Source organism: Leptodactylus fuscus, chromosome 11 (assembly GCF_031893055.1).
Source record: "Leptodactylus fuscus isolate aLepFus1 chromosome 11, aLepFus1.hap2, whole genome shotgun sequence".
Lineage (NCBI taxonomy): Eukaryota > Metazoa > Chordata > Amphibia > Anura > Leptodactylidae > Leptodactylus > Leptodactylus fuscus.
Window position 1 is genome coordinate 24,263,891 of NC_134275.1, and position 23,486 is coordinate 24,287,376.

General features: G+C 42.1%; 1 protein-coding gene across 5 annotated transcripts in view; it reads left to right on the plus strand.

Moving 5' to 3' along the window:
• The window catches only part of NHSL2 (NHS like 2), a 168,009-nt gene extending 154,135 nt beyond the window's left edge, over nucleotides 1–13,874 (plus strand). For all 5 annotated transcript variants that reach the window (XM_075259356.1, XM_075259357.1, XM_075259358.1 and 2 more), the window contains 4 exons: nucleotides 2,146–2,331; nucleotides 6,201–8,477; nucleotides 10,122–10,251; nucleotides 10,856–13,874. In XM_075259356.1, coding sequence (XP_075115457.1) covers nucleotides 2,146–2,331; nucleotides 6,201–8,477; nucleotides 10,122–10,251; nucleotides 10,856–11,168 — 2,906 coding nt within the window. In that variant the 3' untranslated portion in view covers nucleotides 11,169–13,874. The remainder of the gene's footprint in view (nucleotides 1–2,145; nucleotides 2,332–6,200; nucleotides 8,478–10,121; nucleotides 10,252–10,855) is intronic.
• The last annotated feature ends 9,612 nt before the right edge of the window (nucleotides 13,875–23,486 follow it).

Here is a 23,486-nt window from a genome sequence, read left to right on the forward strand (position 1 = left end):
GTAAAGCACAGAACAAAACAGGTTTCCAAATAGTGCAATGGTTAAGGCCGCAGAACATAGCCAGGAAGTCATGGGTTCAAGACCCAGTGAATTCAGTTCATGACATCATCCCTAGCAGAGAGCAGGTCTGCTCTCTGCCTGCCAACGCCGCCCCCTACGCTCCGCCCCCTCCTCCCCACACGCCAGGTGACATGGCCACGTAATCAGGCCCACACCTGACGTGTGCCTGCGTCCTACGCATGGGGCGGGCGCTCTGAGGACCGGACCAAGAAGAACAGGGAGCTGCTGGTAAGCGGACACCGGTGGGAGGAAGGGGGTTAACCACTACACAGTGTGGGGTCCAAAAATTGAAAAATTTTTGGACTACTTGCTGTGTAGTCAGGGGTGAACCTAGCCTTTTTTGCCATGGGGGAGTGGGGTTGGGGGGGCGGCTTTCTGTCGTCCTCCTCAGGTGGCAAAAAGGCTAGGTTCACCCCTGTGTGGCCCTTACCAATTAATTTGTAGCCATAAGCAGGTCCCATCCTCAAGAATGATGCAGGTCCCAAATTTATCAGGCCTTCATGGCATATCCTATTGCTATAGCCATAAATTGCCAAAATGGGAATACCTCCCTAATCCTCAAGTAATCTGGGGTAAATTTGTAACGTAGGCATCTAAACCTACATTTTCTCCTCTGGTCTTTTCTGATGGATTCCTTGTCAGGGTCCTTGAAAACTAAGCAGGTGGCATTACTATGTTAAGTTATTAAATGTGGCGTTAGGTATACATAGTGAGACTAACTTGTAGAAGAAATGCAGGTGGCATTGTGGTTACCAAGATCTTACATTTCTTAGTAAGGAAATAGACCAAGGGAACCAAGCTACTGGATGTCAAGGGTCATTTTAATGGTCAATGATTACTTTGCACCATACAGAGAGCTGGATGAGGGCCTGGAATATGCCCAGGATTTTAGGGGGTTGGTAAATGTTGCCTTAGTAAGTCTAACTAGGACTTTGTTTCCGTATGCAGGTGCAGTGGGTACGGAAAGTATTCAAACCCCTTTAAATTTTTCACTTTGTTTCATTGCAGCCATTTGCTAAAATCTAAAAAGTTGACCAGTCCTGAGTTTTGCAGTCCAGACTGTCAGCCCGCACACTGATGTGTGTAATGTGCCTTTGGGTGATAGAAATGAAACCCGGGAACAACTTTGATAGCACACTGACCTAGCCCACAGTCATCTGCAATGCACCTTAAAATTAAGTTGCTCTAGGAGCATTGCGGAGTACGGGAGGTGGAGGCTGCCCTATATGTGCTAAAAGCACAGGGAGCATGGTGGAGTAGATGGTTACCTTACACGTGTTCATCCACAACAGTCAATTTACCTATCAGTATATTTCTGGCATGTGGAAGGAAACCCACACAAACATATAGAGAACATACAAGTAGATGTTGCCCTTAGTCAGATTCAAGCTTAAGACCCCAACAGATAAAGTAGTCATTCTGTTGTATAATGGGCCTTTGGAGTCCAGGGGCCACTTCTTAGGGTCTTTTTCAACTCTGTGGTAGCATCAGCCATTTTCTTCAGAGTGGCCTACTGGGGAAGTAGCATGACAGGCTGGTTAGAAGGGCCAACTCTGTCCTTGGGAGCCCCCTGGACCCAGTACAGGTGGTGGGTGACAGAAGGATACTGCCCATGGTGAGCTCCTTGCTGGAGAGCAACTCCCACCCCATGTATGAGACCATGACAGCACTGGGCAGTACTGTCAATGACCGACTGCTTCACCCTAAGTGTGAGAAGGAGCTATCGGAGATCCTTCCTCCCAACCATGGTCAGGCTGTATAATCAACCTCAAGCTAAGCGGAGATCACCCCGCACAGAGAACTAAATGATCCTGAGTCTTCTTTTCTTTTAGTTGCTATGACTCCTAGTATCTTTTCTATCTGCTATGACCTTGTATGTGTTCTTCTTGAAATATATCCATGCTACTTTAACACACTGAACTTCCCCATGGTATTAAAGGATTATCTTATCTTATAACAAGAGAGGGATAGGTTCAATACAGGTTTTTATTTTGTGCTTTTTGCCATTTTGTCTGTTTGAAGATGTAACATTTCTTAGTATTTTGAAACTAATGCTGATGTACTTTCCTATTTGTTCACTTGCAGGTGAACTTTTTGACAAGCATGCCAGTTCCCACCACTCATTGTTCAATACAGAGACTGCTGTGAACCCAAAGACCACTCTAAGACGCAGAAGGACTATCATTGGTTTCTCTCACCATCAGGCTCAAGATCAAGAGGAGCGTAAGACATCTGCAGTTTCTGAGTCAACCCCTAAAAAGACCGCAGCAGGTACCCACCCACATCTCCTAGTCCTGTTCTTTCTTGTATGGTTTCTAGAAATGAGTAAGGTTTAATAGAAATACGGTTAGATACTGAGGCAGTGCTGAATCATGTATGGTAAATCATTACTTATCATGCGGCACATTCAGAAAAGTCTAATTTCATGAAAACATTAAGCGTCCATATTTTATGTATTACAGCATGCATCATGGAGCTGAAAGCAACCTTTATATTCTAAATAATGTAAAGCAACTAAAAGTGAGAATAATAATAAAAATTTTGTCACACTGCCCATGGCATGTATTTGAGCATTGTCATGATATTATATGAAATATTATACCTTATACATACCTCACAACGTTTGAAAAACTGAAAGAGGGACAAAATGTAAATTTAGCTCCGCCCACTTTTATGTCTACTCCGCCCATTCTCATTAATTTTTCATGTGCCCCACACAGTATAATCCTCCTACAGTCACCCATAAATTATATGTCCCCCCTATATCTCTCCCCCAGCTTCATATACACCCTTCATCTGCCCCCAGTTTCATGTCCCCCCCTCCATCTCTGCCCCAGTTTCATGCCCCCCCATCACTGCCCCAGATTCATGTCCCCACATCTCTGCCCCCAGAATCATGTCCCCCTATCTCTGCCCTCAGATTCATGTCCCCCCCATCTCTGCCCCCAGATTCATGTCCCCCTATCTCTGCCCCCAGATTCATGTCCCCCTATCTCTGCCCCCAGATTCATGTCCCCCTATCTCTGCCCCCAGATTCATGTCCCCACATCTCTGCCCCCAGTGTCATGCCATCCTCTCCTTCATCTGCCCCCCAGTTTCATGTTCCAGCTCACTGTGTACACACAAAAACCACTTATACTCACCTTTTCTTCGCTACCCCGCCGCACTTTCCGCAGTCTCGCTTAACACAGTTTTATGCGCGATGTGACATTATCACATCGCGCCTACACGGCCACTAGCCGGAGTGCAGTGGCAAAGCAAGGAGCTGAGCTGTGACAGCTCCTTGCTTTAGTTGCGTATGTATTCAACTCAGATCTGCGTCCTCCAGACGCAGATCTGAGTTGAAATCGGGACATACCTCCCTCCAACCGGGACCGCGGGACACGTCACCGAAATTGTGAATGTCCCGCGGAAATCGGGACGGTTGGGAGGTATACCTATGTGTCATGGTCCCCAAATTTAAGTTGAGCTCCAGCTTGTTTTTCTGAGCTTAACCATAGATATAATTATTTTCACTAAATATGACAGTGTCATGGGCAGTGGATTGTGGATCCTCAGTACTACTGAGCCGTTTTGGCTTTGGGCCACCTCTAAGGGGATCATTCAAACAGACTCTCTGGTTTTCACCAGTTAAACCCCATGTGAAGATCTGCTCTTTGCTGTAGGGAATCCGCCAGACCACTACAGAGAAAGGGTCCATTCACACGGAGGAAAATGGCTCTGAATTTGGTGCCGAATTTCAGCGCTTAAAAACAAGCCTCCCATTGACTTCAATGGATTCCTTTTTCTGCTAGCTGAACTGAAATTCTACTAGCAGAAAAAGGAACCCATTGAAGTCAATGGGAGGCGCTTTTTTCAGCGCTGAAATTCAGCACCAAATTCAGCGCCATTTTCCTCCGTGTGATTGGACCTAAATAGGATAAAATGCACAATACTAAAACCAGGACAGGTGAAAGCAAAATGTTACCAGTGTTGTCTGGTCACAACAAGGCCACAACAAGTTATCTCCTCTCTACTGGATAGGGTGCAACTTGCTGATCCTTCAACAATCACGAGAACTGAGGTGTTTTACACCCTAATTTCAATGGAGCAGCTGGATAGAAATGTGTGTCATCCTTCCATTCATTTCAAAGGGACCTCCAGAGATAGCCAAAGTAGAGCACCCAGATGGAGAGGAGATAACTTGTTATGACTGGACAACCCTTGAAGCTTAGGATCATACATGAAGCATGAGTTTCATAAAAATATATACTGCGGTATTTACAAGTGGATGCTAGAATGTTTCCTCATTCAGGAAATACTGAATTAGTTATAAGGTAGAGGGATTTGGGTGTTGTACAGTTAGAATGTTTCCTAAATATCAAATGATGGACATTAAAACATCTGACCATTTATATATCCATTTCTTAAACTTCTGAGATGACTTCAGCTTATGACAAAAACGTAGCACAATAAGACTATATTCACATCTGCATTAGAGCCTCCAGTGCAGAATATTTCACCCGGTGAAGTCAGGGGGAAAATAATGGATTACTGATAGACCCCATTATAGCCACATGGGGCGCATTAGGGTGCATGACGTCACCCAGGTGGCTGAGAAAAAATACCAGACTCTGCAAGAAAGCCTAGAACGAGACAGAAGGTGAGTATAAATGTTATTTTGTTACTCCTCCCCGGGCCTCCTCCTATTATACTCTGTGGTCTCTCCAGAACCCAGAGTATAACTATTTCATTTCTGGTTCTACCTGAACAAGTTTGGGACAAAATGTACCAAAGGATAAACTCGTCCAAAAACTCATCCGAGACTAAACAGATTCTCAGAGATTTGCCCTTCTCCATTACAGTCCTACCAATACTAACAATAATTCTCTTTATCATGTTACCGTATATACTCGAATATAAGCCAAATTTTTCAGCACAGTTTTTGTGCTGAAAAAAAGCCCCCCTCGGCTTATACTCGAGTCAAGCAAAAAAAAATAAAAAAAAAAATTTTTTTTTTTTTTTTTTTTTTTTTTTTTGGGGGGGGGGGGTCTATGACCAGCCGCAATAGTAATGTATAGAATCTCCCATAAAATAGTTTTTTAAAAAAAAGCTTTAAAAAAAAATATAAAAAATATAGTAAATAAAATTTCTAAATCCCTCCTTTCCCTAGAATACATATAGAAGTAGAAAATTACTGTGAAACACAAACACATTAGGTCTCCCTGTGTCTGACAGTGCCTGGTCTACTGAATATAGGGGATCTGCAGTGCTCCTCTTCCGTCAGGAAGGGGTTAATAGGAGCACTGCAGATCCCCTATATTCAGCCAGGCTGAATTCCAAGTGGGGGAAAAAAAAACAGTCCTCAAGCTCAGGGAAGGGGCAGACAGACAACCAAAACACCCCCTCCCCTTTCCCAGCAACTACTGCACCCAAAAACTCTGACCATTTTAATTTTTGAAATTTTCCAGTAGCTGCTGCATTCCCCCCTCAGCTTATACTCGAGTTAATAAGTTTTCCCAGGTTTTTTGTGGTAAAATTAGGGGTTTCGGCTTATATTCGGGTCGGCTTATACTCGAGTATATACTGTATTTCCTCTGGCCTAGCGAGGACCTGCTACCTTAATGCAAAGATACATCTGCTTGTCATACCAACATTCACCTGTTGGTGATGTGGATTGGATGTGCAAGACTGATGGTCATACTATGGGCATGTCCACATTTTTTTAAAATTTTTTATGTTTTGGTATGTTTTTGTGAATACTTCTAATCATAAAGGATCATACTTATTTTTATGTGCATCAGTTTGTAGCAATCATCAAAAGACATATGTTAGTGTGAATGAGCCTCAAGTCCAGAAGCTAGACATAGTTATATTTCAATGACATAGTACTTGTTGATTAAATTAAACATTTCTTTTTATTTTTGTGTTCATTTTGAATGTGAGAGAGAAAGAACAAGGTTGTTCCTGTACAAAAAATAACCAACTAAATTCTAATCCATTCTGTGGTTTACAGTAGTAGGTTAGTTATTAGTTCCTAAGGCTAACTACACATCCAAAGATAATTGCTTTCTATGGCATGATTCTGCTTCAACAAGCTATTGTAAATTTACTATTGTATAATCACTATTAATAATTTTCCTTTTTTTTTCATTCTATAGGAAATGTCAATGGAGTAACAAGCAATGAAAAGCCTTCTGTTCCACCAGATTCTCCTCCCGCAAAATCAGAGTCATCTCATGGGAGACATCCAGGAGGAAGAGCAGCAACACCCCACCCTCAGCAATTGCCATTAAGGAAAACTTTCAGCGACCTTGGTCATATACTACAATCACCAAGCAGTATGGATAGTACAACCATGATATATTCCAATCCTCCATGTAATGGATCCAAGGATACTGCTAACAGTCAGGGAAATACATTCAACTATATGACACCATCTAGTCCAGTAAAAAGTCAACAGGTGCATGCCAGTGAGCTAGGAAAAAGTTCTAGCACAACCATGGCGTCTCCTGGAGTTAGTAAAAGTGGTTCTTTTAAGATAAGGAAAGACAACATAAGGACCAATTTAGGAAGCTCTTGTTCAAGTGCAACACTCCCATCACCATCTGTAGAACAAATAAAGACCGAGAAATCAAAATCTGTTTTCTACCCTAGTCATTCAGTAGCAAGTAACATGAATAACTGCTCGACCTTACCACCATCTTCCACTGAATGCACATTCAGAGAGAGGTCACTGTCAATGCCCACAGACTCGGGGTCCATGTCTTCAGTAGACATTACTTACACAGAAAACAGGAGAGGAAGTGGAGATTATGCCCTAAACTATCCCAGTGGAAGCTCTGAGGAAAGCACAAGTACCGAAAATGTCTCTGCTGTATCTGAGCAAGAAAACCTAGAACGTAGAAGATCCAGAAGTATCTCATTGAGAAAGCCAAAGAAAAAGCCTTCTCCTCCCGCACGTAGTGTTTCCTTGATAAAAGATACCTGTAGTCAAAAATTACAGCCAGTAGCTACCATGCCAAAGGACCAAAGACCTAAAAGTCTCTGTATTGCATATGATAGTCAAGGAAATAGCTATGTCCAGACATCCATGCAAGGTAATGCCACCATGCCAACATCAAGAAGCATGCATTTTAATCAGAACTGGAATCTCAGTGATTGTAGGTCCAATGATTTGCACAGGACATTATCTGGCTCTAGTACAGCCACAGGTACCACAGTGATAGAGTGCAAAAGGGTACAGGGGAGTTCAGAGTCACTTACATCTCTATCCAATTCAAGAGCCACAACTCCTTCCCAAGTTTCTATAGATACAGATTCCAAGATGTCATCACCTGGGAAACCTCCAGGTTTGATGTCCCCATCTAGCGGTTACTCAAGCCAGTCCGAGACTCCAACGGCAGTGCCAACATCATTAATTTTAGGGCACTCACCTTATCAGACCAATAAGGTAAGGCCCATGGTTCCTGAAAGAAAATCATCTCTACCTGCTGTTTCTCCAATAGAGAGAAGTCCTAGTGTCCGACAATCTTTTGATTTACCTTTAACACCACCCACACATCTGGATTTGACAGGAGTAAGAAAGTCTTCGAAAAATAAGGCAAGGACTAGCAGAAACCATTCTGAGTCAACTTTTAGCTCTAAAAATCAGAATCAGAAAACCAGTCCAGTACAACCCATAATGCCAATGGTAACTCAGTCAGACCTAAGGTCAATTCGTCTTAGATCAGTCAGCAAATCAGAAACAGACGATAGTTTGGATATTATAGATCACATTGATGAATTGACAGATGAGGCTTTCCCATTGCCAGAAAAAAAGACAAAGCCACCAGTTGCTGAAAAACCGCCAATGTCAAGAAGACCGAACAGCCTTTCTTACAGATCTACTGCAGTGACACCAGAATCACCTGTGATGTCACCATCTTCACCTGGAAAATATCTTAGAGATCAAGCATCTCCTCAAGATGCCTACATGGTAATTGGAACAATGCGCCCCAGAAAGAATTATGATAGTGAAACTCGTGTGGAGACACCACCTTCCTTAGACCCGTCCCCACCTCCCGAAAATTACTTCCAAACAGCATCTTCAGATATTCGAATTTTCTCACAGGGCAGTACTGATGAAGATGAACTCATCAAGGGAAAACTATTTCCAGAAAGAATATCTCTCCAGAGTCTGACTTATATGGATAAAAAAAGAGTAAAGGTCCCACCACCTATTCCGAAAAAGCCTAGCGGTATACATTTACCAGTGACTAGTCCACCACCTCCACCTCAAATTGTATCATCCTCATCTGAACAAAGGTTGTCTCCCATTGTCACTATGTGTTCTGGAGCCAGCTCCTTTCCGGATATTATTGAATTTCAGAAATATAGTACTGAAGGAGTCTTTCATGCTGCGCAACCAGATCTTGTGTCTGTGGACTCATTCCCAGGTGAGTAATATTCACTGTGTATAATACATCTACATGTACATTTGATACAGTTTGATTTTAATAGTACACTTATCTGAATGAGGTTACTTTGCAGGTTGGATTCTCCAACCCTCTTTTAGATGAATGGGACAGTTGCAAATATTTCTTGGAGGATCTGAGGTTACGTGTGGGCAGGTAGTGGGAGATTAGTTCAGAGATATATGGAGGGGACAGGGTGTAGATCGCTTTGAATGTTAACGTTAATAGCTTGAACTCAATTCGCTGGGCTATAGGTAGCCAGTGGAGGGACTGGCAGAGGGGAGCAGCCGATGAAGATCGGGGGGTGAGGTGGATTAAGCGAGCAGCGCAGTTTAAGGTGGACTGGAGGGGGGCGAGGGTGTTTGCAGGGAGTCCATGAAGAAGGGTGTTGCAGTAGTCTAAGCGGGATATTATGAGGGCATGGACGAGCATCTTGGTAGTTTCAGGGGTGAGGAAGGAGCAGATTCGATGGATGTTCTTGAGCTGGAGGCGGCAGGAGGTGTTGAGGGTTTGAACGTGTGACTTAAAGGATAGGTCCAGTGTTATGCCAAGACATCGTGCCTGTGGGACTGGGGAAAGTGGGGTTCCGTTAACTTTGATAGATGGGTCGGGTGGAGGGTGTTTGTGTGGCACCCATGAATAACAGCAGCACAGGAAATCATGTGGCCCTGGAATTGGGTGCCCGATTGAATGAGGAAACCAGAAAAACAGTCACCGACAAAATAAGGCTGTATTTCATTGTTTCTGCCTTTCTGTTCATTCCATATGAGTGTTGTGTATGCACTGGGTGAGATAGGTCACATAACCATGCTGTCATGACCAAAATTCAGAACAACCGTAACAGTTGTAACTTATGAAGGTTGATTTACTATCTACTGGGCCTGCCATGGTATTTCTATTTATAGGATACATAATGTGCCCCTGGGCTGGAGATATATTGGTGCCATTCTCTGCCAACTAACGGCACCGATCTCTGCCAACCGTCAGAAGGGCGTTCTTGACAGTCAGCTGGGCGGTGAGGAACGCCCCCCTGACAGTACTTGTCCATAGCCCTTTACGATCAAAGGGGGTGTTCCTTACCGCCCAAGAATGACGCTGAGCTGTGAGGAACAGCTCCACAGTATAAGTGTATGGATGAGTACTGTCAGGAGGGGCGTTCCTCACAACCCAGCTAAACTGTCAGGAACACCATTCTAATGGTGGGCAGAGAAACTAACGGCATCGATATCTCCAGCCCGGGGGCACATAAGGAGAAAGTCAACAGTGCACTGAATTCTGGCGGTATATAAAGCCGCATGAGTAGGGGAACATGTAGGAATTCAGCGCACTGTTGGCTTTCTGGCGGTATATAAAGCCACATGTGTAGGAGAACAACATGAAAGGTCCTCTTTAAAGGTACATTCACACGGCAGAAAATTAAAAGAAATTCCTCCAAGATGAATGAGCCTAATCAACAGGAACCCCCAAGCCGCAGAATCCACGGCAAGATCAAGCAGGACTGTTTTTTTCTGATCTGCCACGGATTCCTTTTTTTTTTTTACTCTAATGGCACTGTGCCATAAAATCGAATCCATTGTATCATAATTTGACTGTATTTTTTAATCCCATTGTATGTTTGTACCATAGGAAACCACATGGAAATGCAAGAAGAAAGCAAGTGTGTATCAAGTAAAACAGCAGACTCCATCATTGAAGATGATGATGAGGTGTTTGTGAGCTCACGAACCACTGAGGACTTATTTACGGTGATTCACAGGTATGAGCTCTGATGCTAGAAATAACTAATCTATAGAGATGAGCGAGTAGTATTCGATCGAGTAGGTATTCGATCGAATACTATGGTATTCGAAATACTCGTACTCGATCGAGTACCACTCGCTATTCGAATGGAAAAATTTGTTGCAGAACCAGCGTTGATTGGCTGAATGCTATACAGTCGGCCAATCAACGCTGGTTCTTCTCCTAACTTTAGAAGTCTTCTCCGTGCAGCTTCCTCGCAGCGTCTTCCAGCTCTGAATACACTCTGCCAGGCATCGGGCCTGGGCAGAGCCGACTGCGCATAGCCGCGCTAGTCCGATGCCTGGGAGAGTGAATTCAGAGCCGGAAGACGCCGCGGGGACGCTGCACGGAGAAGACTTCTCGGAGGATCCAACTTGGTAAGTTCAATTTGATCGAATGTTGCCTACCCCTGAAACGAGCATTTTTCCCCCAGTCGAATATTGAGGGACTACTCAAAACGAATATCGAATCTCGAACATTTTACTGTTCACTCATCTCTACTAATCTATCATTTATTTAAAAAAAATCCCAAATATTTTTGGCATGTGGATAACGGAAACTTTGCATCATTTTTTATTCAGGTCAAAAAGGAAGTTACTGGGTTGGAAAGACTCTGGAGACCAGTTTGGTAGCAGACAAAGTTCAGTGTCACCAGTTAAGAATTCATCAAGCTCAAACAGTGACTCTTCATATGGAACCTTGAGCATAAGTCGGACTTCCAGCAAAAATGAAGACTTTAAGGCTCTTCTCCAAAGGAAGGGCAGCAAAAGCAGCCTGGGTAGCCGGCCATCGGCTGCAGAGCTTTTAAAAACCACAAATCCTTTGGCGAGGAGGGTGATGAATGAATTTGCTCCAGAAATAGAAAAAAGTGGCAATACAAAAACTTTGCCTTGACGACTTTTCTTGAGGAAGAAGCAGTGCAATCATTAATAAGAACGTACGTGCCAAATTTACATCTTAGTAAGTCAGACGGGAATTTACTTAACACTTCAAGACACCTGGCCTGGCACAGTGCATGAACTGAGAAGAGCTTTTAGGCCATTTTCTTATAAGGAAACCGAACTAACACGTTCACAGGAAACAAATCTGTATCTTTCTCAAGTTAGCTAAAGTGACCTAGAATACTCAAAGTGGACGGTAGTTTCTAAGCCATGTTGTGAGACACCACCTGTAATAATGTGACATCTACCACATCTCCTTCCTGGACTGTACAGGAATATGTGCATGGAATCCAGATATTGTTTTGCAATTACTATGAGCTTTGCATTTTGTAGTATATAGTTCATTTTATATGTTTCTCCAATCCAAACATGAGCTACAGTATGATCTGACAACCCTTTTTTTCTGTAATACATAGCATACTGAAATTGTATATATCCACTGAACCAAAATACCAATAGCTTAATAGAAATCTACCAACCATACCATTGACTAACAATGTAATATGCAAATCATTTTGGACCATTCCAACATACTTAAAATTTTACACTATCTTTTGGAAATCTTTTGAGCTGTGTTGAAGGAGCCAAGCATATTGTCACGGGAGCCTTCACATCTCTATATCTTTGAATGTAACCATTACTTCTTTTAATATACCGGATTAACTTTTTCAACCGTAGTGGTCCTCTAAGTGCTGGCAAATGTCACATCATGATGGCTCCATTTCTATCCTAGATTTAGTGGCCTTTTAATCTAATACAGTTATGTAAAGGGGACATGTGTGTGCTATATTGTCCAACTTTTTCCAATGGAAATTGAACTACTCAACGGTTTGTACAGCTATCCTGGTGGTGTTTATGTACATGTAGATATTGTAGATACTGCCAGCTATTCCTCTAATACCGTGTTGTATTTCAAGTTGCTGTACGTTCTTACATTTGACCTATACAGGAGCAAGTGACATAAGGTCATGGAACATCTTCACACAATCATTTACCGGGACAGTAATGTGAATATGATACCATTTGTGAATTGACAATCATAATTTTCAGATAAAGTGCTGGTGACACCATGATCATGTACAATAGTCCGAGGGGCATGTATAGAATATAATGCACTGCTAAAAATAATAATACTCATAATAATAAAGAAAAACATATATGCATATGGAATAGAAAGTGTTACTTTATGAGATAATAATATGGCATGTTTGTCATTCTCCTTCTGAAAACTGGCTCTTAATACAGGCATAGAGGTAAAATATAACAAACTAGTGAAAGGCTTTCGTGCTATACATCAGACCCTTGTATGTCTACTAAACAATTAAGGGGCATTCACATGGTGCTGATTTTGCCTCGATAACTCGCAGCAGAATCAGCGCTGATAAAAGGTCTCCCATTGACTTCCGTTTAACGCGTGCAACCCATTGAAGTCAATGGAAGTCTTTTTATCGACGCTGATTCTGCCGTGAGTTATTGTGGCAGAATTAGCGCCACGTTACTCCGTATGAATGCCCCCTTAGTAAAGATGTCGCTTCAAGGTATTGTCCATTTAAAGTAGATTTCCGGCAGGTGATGACCTATTCTTAGGATAAGCTGTCAATGTCTGACTGGTGGTGGCCCATTACCTGTACCATTGGCTGTATGAACAGACAGGGCACTCCAGTGATCACTGCTTCCACTTCGCAGGCCAGTAACTTCAAATTCACTTGTCGCATGGCCTCAGTCCCATTGAAGTGATTGCGGCTGAGCTGTAATACCAAATATAGCACTGTGTATGGTATTTAGTGACAGGCTATACTGCTCTGCAGTCTCTACAAACAACGGATCAGTGGGAATCCAAGGTGCTGTTCACCCACCGATCTCATGTTGATGACCAATTCTAAGGATAGATATTACAATGCTGTAAAAACCTTTTTAAGCCAGGGCTCCACGTTGCAAAAATACAGCATTTCCATTGTAGCAAAATATGCTGCGTTTTACAGTGTCTGCAAAGTGGATGGGATTCTAGCTAATCCCTTCCACACATTGCAGAAAAGGATGTGCACCTGAAAAGCTGTGATTGCATAAGCACTCACAGCATGATAGTTATACCTACGGAAATGCTGGCGGTTTCCATATAAGTACAATAGGGGCAGAAAGTCTGCAGAGGAAAACTGCGTGGACTGTCTGTTAAAAACACTGAAGAAAAACGCAATGCGTTTCTGATTAAGTATTTCCGCAGCATTTTTTGGCTGTGGCTCACTATGTGGGGCCTTAGTTTCAAGGGCGAATATATTTTAGAACTAAACTGAGAACCATGTGTAACCCCATAAAATAAAGATGACACCAACAAGCAGCTCACAGATTGCAGATTGCTTGTCCAAGTACACAGTGTGAACATTGCTTGGTGCAGTCGAGCAATAAGCTCATATATACATTTCCAACATAGCAGTGCACACCCCATACAGTCAGCTGTAAAACAGAGGCAGATTTAATAGTGGTTTTCTGAAAGCAATTATCTTCCTTAAAGGAACTGCATTTTACATACCGTTCTCAGCTGATGGAAGAATTACATAGCACCTAATACATGTTTGCACTATAGAGGGAAATGCACCTATTCTGGGTAATACAGGCAGGGATTTGCCCTTAGGGTTTGTTCACATCTGCTTTTGTATTACGTCTGGGGAGAGTCCGCAAGGAGACCTACCCGAACGGAATACAAGCGCAATTGCAAGCGCTGTGCTGTAAAAGCACACGGACCCCATAGACTATAATGGGATTTGTGTGCTTGCCGTGCGCTGCCCACATTAATCATGCGGACAGGAAAGCAGATTGGGAACTACTTTCCTGTCCGCACGATCCCTGCGGGGATCTGGCGGTAAGCATACGGACCCCATTATAGTCTATGGGGTCCGTGCGTTTTTACAGTGCTTTGCACTTGCGTTTGGTATTCTGTTTGGGGAGGTCTCCATGTGGACTCTCCCAGACGGAATCCAAATGCTGATGTGAACGAGGGGTTATAGGACAAGTGGACAGGGGTTGAAATGAACAAACCTCTCAGTAAATCTTTGTTACTCCAATTGGTACTTGCGTTTAACACCGTTTTCTTTGGAAAACCTCTAGTTGTTAGAAAGGTCGCTATAATAAGTTTGATCACAAAATGCCCCCCTTTCCCAGACCACCAGTAATCAGTTGAAATTTGGGAGAAACCTTGCAGCATGTGTGCAGTTTCCCAGTAGGGGAAATATGGCATAACACAGACAACAATTCAATTCACTGTCTTACCTGCGCCATGCAGGACAAAGATGAAAATCTTGAACTGGAATTACTTAAGAAGGGCATGTTCACACTGAGTTTTTTGCAGGTGGATTTTGACGCGGAATCCGCCTAAAAAAAAAATGTCTCCCATTATTTTCAATGGAAGTCACTTGCTTCTTTTTTCCTGCTAGCGATTTCTTTCAGTTAGCGGGAAAAAGAAGAGACATAGCCTATCAGCCGCAGCATCCACTGATCGAGACTCACACCTGATTAGGCCCATTAATTTGGGCCTAATCGGGGGCAGGAGGCCGCAATGGGATGCCAATGCACTGCATCGGCATCCCGTTGTGGCTAGCCATGTGAAAAAGTCACACGGTGGAAAAGGTTTCTGCCATGTGAACTTAGCCTAAAATACATGAAAATGGGTTGCCAAACCAGACAACTCATGTAATCCGAAGGATTATCAGCAAACAGTTCCAGCTAAACAGTATTACTTTCTAATGGAATGAGCACTTTTATGAAAACCAAATCCATCTAATAGGAAAGCCAGGTGTATTCTAAAACTCACAAAGGCCTAAAGCTAAAGCAGATGATGTCCAAAGTTTATGCGTCATGTCATGACCTCCATCTTTTAGCTGACAGCATTAGAAATGATTCAATTTCTGCATTTTCTTGTTCTGCCCCTTACAGCCTGTATACTGTTTGCCTAAAAAAAAAACTAAAAAAAAACGTGAGTGTATTAGGACAGAGACTTGTAAGATGTTCTATAAGCACAGCCCAGATTTTACATAACTTGAATAAAACTTGAGCAACATTCATACAATTTGTAGACAGTAAATACATTGGTCATTTTTATTTCCAAATATTCTATCAGATTGTACAGGTTTAAAGAGTCCCCTGCCGATAGGCAACAGAGAAGATTGCTCCATGGATCTGGCTTAACCCAACTGTATAAATAAACACTGTACAAAAAGCTGTGGATTTCAACCATACTATCCTACTAGACTACCGTATATGTTAATCCACATGACTGTACAGTAAGGTATCTTATAAATATATATACATTATAAATATATATATACATGTATATCTGGATGTTGTACTTTGTAATTATTGGACACACAGATCTTACTTTCTATTGGAAACATTGGAGCCTTGTGCTATGATGATGCGTTCAATCTGTGTTTATTCATAAGCTTTCAATTATGAAGGGGATCAATACCTCCCAGCCTTCTTAAGGGTCTCCTTATGTCAGCAATGAGACTATTCCAGGATTGGTCTTTAGATTTGAGGATGATGATGATTGAGAATTTGTGTATAATTTTAAATGTATTCATTCGTATTGCCTTTTACTTTGCATCCAGGTAATAAAATGTATTGGTTTACTAAAGATATATCCATATATACTGTTGTTTCTTTATGTCTATAGCAAGTTTTCAAAAGTAAAATACACAGTAAAATTAGATGGTCATGTGACAAATTCTGCTTGCCCACCGTCTTTGCCGATATAACACCCCCCATTCCTCTGGGAAGACTTTCTAGATTTGTATGTGATATGGGATTTATCGTTATTGTCCAGTTTCAGGCCAGTATTAAGAAATAGAGATGAGCGAACACTGTTCGGATCAGCCGATCCGAACAGCACGCTCCCATAGAAATGAATGCAAGCACCTGGCACGCAGACTTTGCCGGCGGCCGGCCGCTTAACCCCCCGCGTGCCGGCCGCTTCCATTCATTTCTATGGGAGCGTGCTGTTCGGAACGGCTCATCCTAACAGTACTGTAAAGTTATACAATAAGATATTACAACATCAAATGCCAGCCACAGCTCTAACCACCGGGATTACCAACCATCTGTAAAATTCTGAGACAATCTGTAAAATTTGGGTACTTTATTCCAGTGTCCGTGAATAAACAGATGTATTTGTCATCTTTTTGAGACTGAGTATTTGATAAGGTCAGTGTTTGTAGCTATTTGTTTGTAGCTAGTCATTTTATATCTCACAGTATATGACCTTAATGGCAGTCAGCACGATTTTAGCACCAAAACTAAACAAAATGTGGTTTCAAATGGGAGTACATTGGGTCTGTTGCGGAGTGAAAGAGGGCATGCAGAGCCTGACTTCTTCCGCTAGCTCTCCAAAGCTAATCTAAAACTCGCACTGACAAGTTCCCTTTAAGGCTAAGGCCTTGTTCACATCTGCGTTCAACTTGTGTTCTTGCCGCCAGATCTCCACAGGGATCATGTGGACAGGAAAGTAGTTCACAATCTACTTTCCTGTCTGCATGATTCGTGCGGGCAGCGCGTGGCAAGCACGAATGGGGTCCGTGTGCTTTCACTGGCACACCGCTTGCAGTTTTGTTCGGTATTCCGTGCCCGCAAACCTTTTCAGACCCTAGAGTATAACGATCGGAGGCCCAGGGGAGGTGAGGGAACAAAAAAAACACTGTTACTTAACTCTCCTGCGCTCCGGCAGGCTTTGGACCTGTTTGGTGATGTCCCAGATATCATATGGGCCGGGCCTGGCTCCAGTCCAGGGAGAGGTATGTATCCTCCCCTGGATCTCCAATCATTATATTCTAGGGTCTGAAAAAGACCCCTGGGTATAAATTGTTCATGGGTGGTCCACAATGGGGCATAAAACTGTGTGAAGGGCCACTGTGGGGCATAATAATGTGTACAGGGGTCACTATGGGGCACAATAGTGTGTGCTGGGGCCACTATGGGACATAATAGTTTGTGCAAGAATGCGGTTTGTGTCGGGGGGAGGGTCGGTCAGAGTTGGGGGGAGAGCCCCATGTTAAATGTTCGCCTTAGGTCCTACCCATTCCTAGTTATGCCACTGTCCATAACAAATATGCCACATATGAACATAGTCTTCCTTTCTGGAAAGTCATGGCAGGCCCAATTCTAAACCCCTGATTAGTATTAGTTTAGCAGAGTCAACTGGAAACATCTTTAAAAAAATAAATAACTGAATTTTGAGGAAAAATATGGTTTTCATTATAGAATATACAGTGGGTATTTAGAATAGATTCAGCAGATAAATCCAAAGATCTCGGCATGAACTTTCCAATTAGACTTGTCAGTCAAAAGTTCTTTTGGTGTAACATAAAGCTGAAATCAGATGACACTACTAATAACAATACACCTGTCTATAGGGCTCCTAAGTAGCTGCACCGGCTAAACACATGGAACACCAATCCTTTGACATTAGTTATTCACTGTATTATTATAATACCTTTTACATTACACATGGTGTCTGATCTGCAGACAGTACATTACAGAGCAGAAGAAGCTGAACAGAATGATATATAGTTTTCTGGCAAATAAAATCTGTATTACTTGTCAAATATTCACATATGTATAGACCATTCAAACAGAACACCAATAATTCACATTACTTACAATTTTTAGATTCAGATTCCACTTCTTTATTCATCACAGCATCCAAAACCCATCTTAGGATGGTTAGTAAGATAAGATAAAAGATAAGATAATAGTCCCACCATGGGGAAATTCAGTCTGTTATAGCAGCATGGATAGTCCTACTTCCTACTAATATTATAAATGTAAAAGTTTGGATGTTTGGTATTCAATCACGCAAAAACGGCTGAACGGATTTGGATGAAATTTGGCACATAGTTTGTAACAACAATTAACACAGCCGTGAAATGACATGGCTTCACGACTGTTATGAATTTATGTTCACATACTATATTACACTGCTTTTGGCAGCAGCTTATCTCAGGTTCCGATAAAGCCAGGTCTGTTATCTCTGTATGTAAACACACAGTTAACCCATTGTGTACATTCATTTGCATATTATCTGATCTGCTCCAGGCAGTGCTGATACACTGGATGGGAAAACACCTTTAATCCAAATTGGTAGTTTGCCAATTTTAAACATGCCGGGAAAAAGAAAATCTAAATGTCGCAAAATTCTAAAACAACAAGAGTTATGAAGGTAGTCAGAAGTCAACAGAGTTCTTCTCAAGCGGAGCTGAGGGGGTCATCGATGCCAACAACACACTCATTATATGGCTTCCAGCGAGCTACTGAGATGTCGGAACAATCATGGGCACAGCGTGAGCAACAAGTTCAATGGCAGGCCAGCTTGACAGTTGCCAAAACGACGTAGCAGGCGGATCATCAATGCCAACAACATGCTCATTATATGGCATCCCAGCGAGTTGCTGAGATGCCGGAACAATCACAGGCATGACGTGAGGAACAAGTTCAGCAGCAGGACAGCTGAAATGCTGCCGAAACGCCGGAGCAGGGAAAACCATCGACGGCAGCAATTTGCTGAATATAGGCGGATCATCAACGCCGATAACACGCAGACAAAGTCGCTGGCAGAGGCTAGTTCAGTAATATATTACAAGAAAGAACACATACAAGCTCAGAATAGCAGATAGAAAAATATACTAGGAGTCATAGCAACTAAGAAGAAAAAGAAGGACTCGGGATCATTTAGTTCTCTGTGCAAAGTGATCTTCGCTCAGCCTGATGTTGATTATACAGCCTGACCGCGGTTGGGAGAAAGAATCTCTGATCGTGCTCCTTCTCACATTTTGGGTGAAACAGTTGGTCACTGACACCTGTACTGGTAATTGGACCCTATTAATGCATTGAAGCCATAATAGGGCATTATTACTATAAGGAGAGCATTGAGGGGTCACTATCACTGTACTGGGGCAGTAAAGAAAAATGATAACTGTAAAGGGCAAGTATTACTCTGGGAAAGGCACTTTTACTATGTAGGATCAAGAAGACACTATTACTGAGTACAGAAACAACAGAGGAAAAAAGATCACTATCATTCTGTGGACAACTATTGCCATCTTGGGGACCATCGGTAATATATATTGTAAGCCGATGGCTGGTCAGGTAATGGAGGGGGTGTATATCTCACCCAGACTACTCAGGTGGGTGAAATGAGAAAACTCCAGAAGGAATGTTTGTTCTCAGCAGACAACATTCGTCTGCTGAGCATTTTGGTAAATGCTCAGTATTGGGCTGGATTTTTAGGAATGGCAGGTAGGTTGGTAGTGGGACCTGTCACTCCACCCTCCTCCAGTCCACACTTTGGGGATGTTCCAGCAGCGACTCAGCTGCAGAGAGTCTGCTCATCAAGGAGGCTTAAGAAGCCAGCTCCAGTAGCAGACTTTGGCAGAGCTTGGCTGGAGAGCCGACAGAGGTCATTTTTTGGAGCAGTGTCCTGAATTATTCAACTGGTTTTTGATTTCTGCTATTCTAGGTGAGGTAACCTATTCTATGTTTAGTCAGAGCCTAGCCGGGCAGGTATTTATTTTTGTATTGTTTCCTTTTTTTGCTGCTCCATTTTTTTATTTTTTTTTTTGAGTGAAAATAAAACTCTACCTTTGTTTTGGACTAAAGAAACTGGACTTGTGTGTCTATGTCATCCCACCTAGCAACCCCAGACCCTGACAATATATATATATATATTTTTTAAAAAAATTATAGCTAAGGGGACATCATGGCAGCACATTTCGCAGTATTAGGGGAAAGAGCAGGATGGTATTGCTAAATGAGGTTGGAAGAGGGTAGAGGGTGGAAGGTAGGTTGCTGATAAAGTAAGACGCTAAAGTTATCTGTACATTAAGTTCTGTAAGGACAAGTTATATCTGGAAGAAGTCTTCAAGATGGTCGGATGGAGGTTGCTAAATGGTGACTAAAATAATATTTTGTATCTTTCAAAGTTTTAGATTTTTGTAAAAGTATTAATACATAATAGAAACTACATAATTTTGATATAGCTGTGATCATGCCAAAGAAAATAAGAAACAAGTAAATTTTTTGCCGTACAGTGAATGCCGTGAAGACGAAATGCAGAAAATGGCGCAAATGATTTTTTTTCTAATTCAACCCCATTTTAAATTGTTTGTACAGCTTCCCAGTGCACTGTACAATGGTACTATTATAAGTACAATTTGTTTGTCATGCAATGAGCCCTCATACAGCTCTGAGGTGGAAAGGGGTGAATGGCTTAGCTTCTATGACTTCTTTACACAAGTAATGCCTATTACATTACACTGGTTTATCACATGCAGTGTTCAGTTATAAGATCACTTGACATCATATGTATATGTGTGATGTTATGCAGCAAAAAATTCTGTAATCAAATAAATCCAATAGTGTTTAGATGGTTTTCAATTATCACAGAAATCACATTATAGTTCCACGCCTAAAACCGTCAAGCACATATTATATGCAATATAAAGCAGTAGAGCCATGGTCTAAAAGAAAGCATTAGCTCAAAGTAAGGTATGTAGAACTTAATTTTGGCCCTTTATATTTTTTAATCCATAGGTGCAAGTGTAAGCATCAATTGAGCATTAGGCTGGTTGTCTCATGTGAGATTCAGTCAGTGTGTGAGCAGGATTTATAGAATCATATTAATATTATTTTTTATTATTATTATTTATTTATATAACACCATTAATTCCATGGTGCTTTACATTTGAGGGTTTACATACAGTACACAAAATATACAGGTAGATATAATAGTAACAGTGACCGACTGGCACAGTGGGGTAGAGGGCCCTGCCTGCAAGAGCTTACAATCTATGAGGGAAGACAGAAGGAGAGGGGGAGACTGTACAGATGGTGGTGTGGTGATAGTGTTATTGGAGGTTGTAGGCCTTCCTGAATAGCTGAGTCTTCAGGGCCTTCTTGAAGCCTGTGATTGTGGGGATCAGTCTTATGTGTCTTGGTAAGGAGTTCCAGAGTATGGGGGATGCACGAGAGAAATCTTGGAGACGGTTGTGTGAGGAGTGGATGAGAGCAGAGCGGAGTAGGAGGTCATTGGAGGATCTGAGGTTGCGTGTGGGCAGGTAGCGGGAGATGAGGTCAGAGATATATGGAGGGGACAAGTTGTAGATCGCTTTGTATGTTAATGTTAGTAGCTTGAACTCAATTCGCTGGTCTATGCGTAGTCAGTGGAGGGACTGGCAGAGGGGAGCAGCCGATGAAGATTGGGGGGAGAGGTGAATTAAGTGAGCAGCGCAGTTTAAGGTAGACTGAAGGGGGGCGAGGGTGTTAGCTGGGAGTCCATGGAGAAGGGTGTTGCAGTAGTCTAAGCGGGAGATTATGAGGGCCTGGATGAGCGTCTTAGTCGTTTCAGGGTCGAGGAAGGAGCAGATTCGGTGGATGTTCTTGAGTTGGAGGCAGCAGGAAGTGTTGAGGGTTTGAACGTGCTACTTGAAGGATAGGTCGGGGTCCAGTGTTACTCCAAGGCATCGGGCCTGTGGGACAGGGGTAAGTGTGGTTATATAACTATAATGCTAGGAATAGATGTCCCAACTAGTGTACAGGCTGGAAAATTTGATGCACACTTAGACTGAGTTTCATGACTGAAATTTGGTTAGCACGAAATTGGCCATGTTGCGTATATGCAGCTTTTTTTGTTGCAGATTTTGCTACAATTTTTTGAGCCAAAGCTAGGAGTGGATTAAGCAGAAGATAAAATAATCCTTTAATAGTCCCACCATGGTGAAATTCATTGTATTACAGCAGCATAGATAATACAATAATAATACAAGAAAAAACAACATACAAAAGCTCAGAATAGAAGATAAAAAAGATTGTAGGAGTCATAACAAAAAGAAAGAAGACTTCAGGATCATTTAGTTCTCTGTGCAGAGTGATCTCCACTTAGCCTGATGATGATTATACAGCCTGACCACGGTTGGGAGGAAGGACTTCTGATAGCGTTCCCTCTCACACTCAGGATGAAGCAGTCAGTCGCTGACAGTGCTGCTCAGTGCTATCAGGGTTTCATGCATGGGATGAGAGTTGAGTATAAGAACTTCCTTTATATTTCCCAATCCCTTTGTAGCCATTGAACTTTGGCTAAAAAAAAAAAACGCTCAAAATCTGCAACAAAAAAAGCTGCATTTCCGCAACGCAGGTCCTCAGCCTTAAACAGATGTCCACATCTGAAGGAAATCTGTCCTTGTTAAAATTTTGCTTTAAGAAAAAAAGATTCACTTATTTCACATTGCTGGGTACATGATAACGCTTCTCTTCAACAGAGAGTGGGAGGCAAATGGAACATTTTGATGTAGCTGTCACCATAATTACAGTGAGAATTATTCCACCCACATTCATGCACATTAGACCATAGGAAAAGACAGTCGTAAATTGCCTGTTTACGCTATTCTAGACTTGTTAAAATCCACAATTGTTCAGGCCAGTTCTGAGCAAGGTTTCTAAATAACACTCATTGCCAAATGACCATTAGGATGCTAACTACTATGTTTAAGAGGCAATGCAGGCAGATTTTAGAATCAGAACAGCAGCTGCTTTGGTCAGCATCTATAATTATATGTGAGAGATTAGAGGAAAAGAGCAGGCTGGACACCCATGGTTTTGTGATCAGCTTTCGTGAATGCAGCAGCCTGTTCTTATATGTACATGATATAGCATTACTCATTAATCAAAGTTAACAGTCTCCTTGACGAGGTTTGCCAAATTTCAGAGGGTTTTTGATATTGATGACCTATCTGAAGGATGGAAGACCGACTTTCAACATTACCACTGATCAGCAACATTCAGCGCTGGAACCGATGCACAAACCATTTAGGGTAAGGTTGCACACAGCGAAAACTTTGCTGAACATCCACAAGGACATTCAGCAGTATTTTCCCCTGCAAAATCATATGGCAAAAAATTACCCCAAATCAGGCGCTTTTTAACCTAAGGGCGGGTTCACATCTTCGCCCGTGCACGCTTTAACCCTTTCCCGTCGATGGCATTTTTTGATTTTCGTTTTTGACTCCCCTCCTTCTAAATCACATAACTTTTTTGTATTTCTCCACTACCAGAGCCATTATGAGGTCTTAATTTTTGCGAGACAAATTATTCTTCATGATGCCACCATTAATTATTCTATATAATGTACTAGGAAGCAGGAAAAAAACTCAGAATGTGGTGGATTTGAAGAAAAAATGCATTTCTGTGACTTTCTTACGGGCTTTGGTTTTACGGCGTTCACTGTGCAGCCACA